At 30.9% G+C, this 5,738-nt stretch overlaps 1 protein-coding gene across 1 annotated transcript in view; it reads right to left on the bottom strand.

Moving 5' to 3' along the window:
• Positions 1-5,649, bottom strand: part of LOC106478841 (TRAF3-interacting protein 1-like) — a 46,073-nt gene extending 40,424 nt beyond the window's left edge. Inside the window, exons 1-2 of the mRNA XM_022382531.1 lie at positions 5,163-5,649; positions 1,936-2,004 (exon numbers count right to left, since the gene is read on the bottom strand). Of these exons, the coding sequence (XP_022238239.1) occupies positions 1,936-2,004; positions 5,163-5,297 (204 nt within the window). The 5' untranslated portion in view covers positions 5,298-5,649. The remainder of the gene's footprint in view (positions 1-1,935; positions 2,005-5,162) is intronic.
• Positions 5,650-5,738: the final 89 nt, after the last annotated feature.

Genomic DNA, 5,738 nt, shown 5'->3' with positions numbered 1-5,738 from the left:
ATCAAATTTTGGGGTAAAAAAGTGCGTCTTATACACAGAAAAATACGGTAAGTCATTACAACAATTAAATTTTAGATTTATGACCACCATATATTTGAGTACACTTTTTTTTCCATACTTCTATGCATCAGGATCTGCTAAGAACAGAATTTTATAATTTACTTTTATTTGATGAAATATCCATTGTCATAAGTATTTTTGTACATTAAGATTCAAACATGCAATTCTTACTGGAAAGAAACAGAGTCAAGGTCTGTTATCCAAATATACAATGGATTTCTATTTTTCTAGAATTAATTATTTCACTACTAGTTGAAAATCATCCTTGCTATACTTTGTATTGAGGAGAAATTTTTCAAATATATGAAAAAGCCTTAGCTTAAATTCCTTTCTTCATGGTTATGTTTTGAATCATGTACTGGTGATATAATATCATTAGATATAAAATGTGCTGAGCATATTTTCGTATTGCCTGTAATTTGAAAATTTCTTCCTAGATCTCTCTTAATTTTATGTATCCACAAACTAGTTATTTTCTCACCAACCATTTGACTTTTGTTATGTATCTTTTTACATCTGGGTACATAATGGTGAGCCAATAAGTGTACTGTGGTTAGGACATGATCAGACTTCACCTCAACTCAACTGCACAGTAGATTTTAACTGCAGGTGGAGGGCATACTAGCTGTTTGAGGGGTGACCTGTACTACACAGACAGTGCCAGCACTGCCTTATTTCCCACTGGTGCTGTGCGCAATCAGTTCGAAACTCTGCAACGTCCATTACTCCAGCAGGTAGCAACTGGGAAGTGACAAGGATCTCCTGCACTCACAAGGAGGGGGGGTGGGGGTGGAAGGTGCTCAAATCTCCATCAAATGCCTGCCAGAAAGGTCTATTACTAGAGGCAAAGCAATGGATAAAAACAACAAAAAAACCTGCCACTTCTGTTGATAAACAGGCAGAGCTGAAGGATGACATACCTAGAGTAAACCCTGGAGGAGGAAAGAGCCAGTCAAATCATCGTCACCTTGTTCAAATTGGGAAGAAGGAATGTCAGCCAAATGGACGGGAGGAGAGAGCCCAGTCTGCATGAAGAAACCCCCAACACATTGAATAATGGCTGTCATGTCCCCCACAGACAAGCCCCCAGTAGCCACAACAGACACTATGAAGAACACTGTCACTACTGTGGCACAAAGTGAAAGTTACTGTCACTTGAGAATTTATAATGGGTAAGCAGGAAAAAGTTATGTTATTCAATTATGTCTTTGTTCCTGTAGTAATAAAAGAAACCAGTTAAATCTGAAAGAAATTTATGTATCATAAACTATTACAAATCTCATATAATTGATTAATAAGTTTAAAAACATGCCTGTTCTAAATAATGCCAAGGAAAAGATTGAATGGGGAGTCAATGTGCAAGGAGGTTATGTCAACCTCCTAATAGTGGAAGGCTATTGTTGCACGAAGTCATGCATGTAGTTCACATTAAACATGATATTTTAGGTGGGAGTTAGCTCAAAGCTAGTGAGAAGCAAATTTCTTAGGCAGACCAGGGAGAGATCAAGCTATTCTGTGTGAAGAGGCAAGATATCTCAAAACTGTCCTTTACTACCCATGTTATGTATGTTATAAATTTCTTATACTTTAACATCTACTTGACCTATTTTGCATGTACAAATACTAGCATACCTGAATATTATTCAATCCTGCATATTCATACTCTTTCATACATTTATTTGGGAAAATTACAAAATACTACCAAGACAGCTTGTTATATTATTTACAAGTTTTAATAAAGTGTGCATGACTTTTCTGATTGTTTTCTTAAAATTCTAGACATTATTACAAGAAACTTCTACTGATTAGAGTAAAAGAATTAACTGCTTAAAATTTCTACCATTAGAATTTATTATAAATTTATCAATATAGTACCTTGACATTATCTGATACCATTTCTTCTTCTGTGTACAGGCCTTTCAGAAACCCAGAAGTCTTAATCACCTACAATATATTTAGATAATAATGATTATATTAATAACCATAAACAGTTTCTACTGCAAGTAAAGTTAAGACATGTTTTAAGTTCCACATTGGAGTTGAAATTATCTCAAAATGATAAAAAAATTACAAAAAATATAAAACTAGCCAGAATGGAAAGACTAGGAAATTCAATGACAACACACACAAACACTCATAAAAAAAAATCTATGAAATGAGAAGGAAAGACCAGAATTATAGGGGGGGGGGGAAGAGTTATAGGAGTAGAAAAACAAGAATTTGACATCAGTACTGGCTAAGAGAATCTATCTTTGAAACAAAATGATTACATAATGAACACCAGAACAGCAGTACTTGTAATTGAGGGAGATTGTAAAGGCATTACCTAATGGATACATAATTCAAGTACACTTGTAATCACAGAATAATTAAATTAATGAAAATAAAGAAATACTACAGATTCTGATTAGGCAACTGGTAATTTAATTTATAAATGTATAATACACAACTTTAAAATTGTTGTTCATGTAATATCGAAGAAGCACAAGTTCAAAAATCAGAGAGGAAAGTGTAATCTAATCTGTGCAAATATATATTTATGAATGTCAACATCTTTTCAGAAAGGTTTTTTCCTGCTTTAAACATACACCTGAACTGTAATTCTGATTATTAAGAAGAAGGTATTTCCCTGGGTAATTTATAGATACACATACAGGGCTCAAAATTAGTCATGGTAAACTAGCAAATTGCTGGTTACTGTTGCAGTTTTCCTAGTAAAACTTAGAAAGCACTAGAAAAAACTGTCAGTATACTTTTCAAAAGAAAGATTTGAAGATTCTTACTGTCAAATTTAGTATAAATACACCTATGATACATGTATATGATTCTTTGCGTTGCAAGATTCTTAACACAGAAGGTTACTACAATTGTGATTAACAAGACTGTTTCAAATGCATTGAAATACCATTTCAGCTACACTGTGCACTAAGGCTATTACCTGGAAATATGGATTGTGAGACTGCTGTTTTAACTTGTTGATTGGTTGCCAGGACAATTAGTATTTGGGCCAGCAAGTTACAATCACACTATCTTGCCCCTCGGTGCAGTTTTGTCAACAATATGGTTAGAAATATTGTGCCCATGTGATTTTTTCAATGGAAGTAATAATGAAATAGAAATGAGATAAACTATGGATGTTTGTTTTCAACATTCTTCTTAATTTTTCATGATTAACTTTAATGTTAGGCCTAGTGGCTCCTAACGTGTCACCAGCTTTCAATGATTAAGCCTAATTTTTGGTAATGAAATTAATTTTTTAATATATGGTAACTGTCAGCAGTGGTTTACTGTAGAATTTACCAATCCAGGAACTCATTGTCTAGAGAGAGAGAGAGACCAGTTGCCGCTCAATGATATTTTTATGAAATAGTTAAAATAAGTATTGTTATACGTTATCAAAATGGGTTAGATATTTATAAAGTATTTGACACAGAAAACTTACACATAATAAATAAAATATCTATATTATTTTTAATACATGAAATAATTAGTTATGACACAGTTAAAAGTTGATTTTTGAGAAGAATATTTTTGCTAGTAGCAGTCCTAAATTTTCTAGTGAAAAAAAAAAAAAAATTAACTAGCAATAATTTGCTAGCATCTTCCAAACTTAAGTTTCTATCCTGATATACACAGTATACTCAAACAGGTTCTTAAAATACAGCATAAATGTAAATTTTTTAAAATAGATGACACGCAAGAATGAAAAAGTGGTCCCAAAAAAACAAGACAGATTTTATTCCACTTAAGTGAAACATGTCAAACTTGTATGCCTATATAATAAATAATCAAAATAATGCACATTTTCAGTATACACCACACTATTAGACAAAGTTTTTCAAAACTTAAAAATGTATGTAATTCTACATAATAACAAGTATAGGTATAAGTTTCTAAGGTTATGCTAATTACCTCAAAACAGATATTTATAAATTTTTTATTTAGTAAAAAACACTGAGCTTTCAAGACAAAGAAACTTGTTGGTGGAGTTGACAGTGGTAGATTATAAAAGAATATAAACATTACTGACAATAAATATCTTTGCTGTTTTTATGCTTACATGTACATGAGCAACATAAAAAAAAGATGTTTTGAAATACTTGGGCCATACCAGAATATCAGTGAGAATTGTAATCATATTTTAATCAGTTGTTTAATGGACAATGGGTTAGGATGTGTTTCCTTACATTTGTAAAAATATTTTTCCCTGAGAAAAAACATCTTTATACTAATATTAATATAGTTAAAAAGAAAGCTACTTCATAAAACTTAAAAAATGTGTTTTTAAAAGTCTAAAATATTGTTTTGAAGACAAGTAGTAAGTACAATAAAAATCTCATGAGAAAATTTAAAAAACAAACAATGAAAAGCCCAACCATTTGACTCATATTGACAAAGGTCTTTGAAATTATTTTCAGAGATAATTTAAGTTATCATTTTGAAAGCATATAATGTAAGATCATAAGGCTAATAGGTACGTAGCTTATTGAGATCACCTTTCACCAATCAAAATAAAAACACCGAGTGAAATGTGGCCATTCATATTCACAAGTTATATAACTATCCAGCAGAGGTTTAAAATAATGCAACAGTATAAACCACATCCTTAGGCAAATCACTCTACAAGTTTATGACTATAACCAAAATATAATTTTATAACAATAATATAAGTTGTCTGTTTGTGAGAATGGAAGGTTGGAAATGCAAACTTGAATAATCAATAATAAATTTATATTTGTTCTTGAAACATGATATTTCATAATTACATTTATATATATATAAACTTAGATGTTGGGTTTCCAAATGATATGCTGCTGTATATTTAGGACTAACTTTAGTTTGTTATTTTGGCAACTGGCTCACAAGATGGTCTTCCTTTGTTTTGATTTTGTATTCTTGTCTTAGTTTTATAGTATTATGTAGTGCTAAATAAACATGGTCTTAAATTTGCTTGAAATTCAAAAATCAGATTGCATGATGCAGATATAATAGTAATACTATTATTACTAGATAGGCTGGTAAAGTTGTACTATTATTAACTTAAATAACTGAAAATTTCAATCACACTTAAATTAGAAGTTAAAATTAAAGCATATACTTACATTTGTAATAACATCATGAATAAATCTAAATGGAGGCTTCTTTAGCAGCTTGTCATGCAAAGGAGGCTTTTTAATCACTTTTCCAAGAGTATCCTGAGTTTTTTTTATAACTACCGGGTTAATTTCTTCAGTCATTTTACAACACTTGTTTCTCACTGACAGTGAAGGTTATACATATATTCCTACCCAACAATATCTGCAGTTCAGGTAAGTTAACTTAGTAAATTAGTTTCGTTTTTTATGAAATAACTTACTTATCTTATAATTAGTATTTACTTTCTTTAGGCTACCTGGATTAATATAATCGCTTATTTTTCTTTTAAAAATTAAATTCTTCTACATCCCCAAGTAGCTAATGCCTAAGATACCAGTATTCAACGACTGTTGTGAACAATAATTATACATCAGCTTATGTCTTAATTTATTACTAATATTAATAATAACAGTTACAATTACACAGGCCTAGAAGTACAGTGACATATTGACACAAAACCTCATTCAGGAATGTGAAAAATTAATATATTAGGCAACTAGGTGGCGATGGTAAATATTCTTATATTTCTTGAAAACAAATTT

Source organism: Limulus polyphemus, unplaced genomic scaffold, assembly GCF_000517525.1.
Source record: "Limulus polyphemus unplaced genomic scaffold, Limulus_polyphemus-2.1.2 Scaffold254, whole genome shotgun sequence".
Lineage (NCBI taxonomy): Eukaryota > Metazoa > Arthropoda > Merostomata > Xiphosura > Limulidae > Limulus > Limulus polyphemus.
This window is presented reverse-complemented; position numbering and strand designations above follow the sequence as displayed.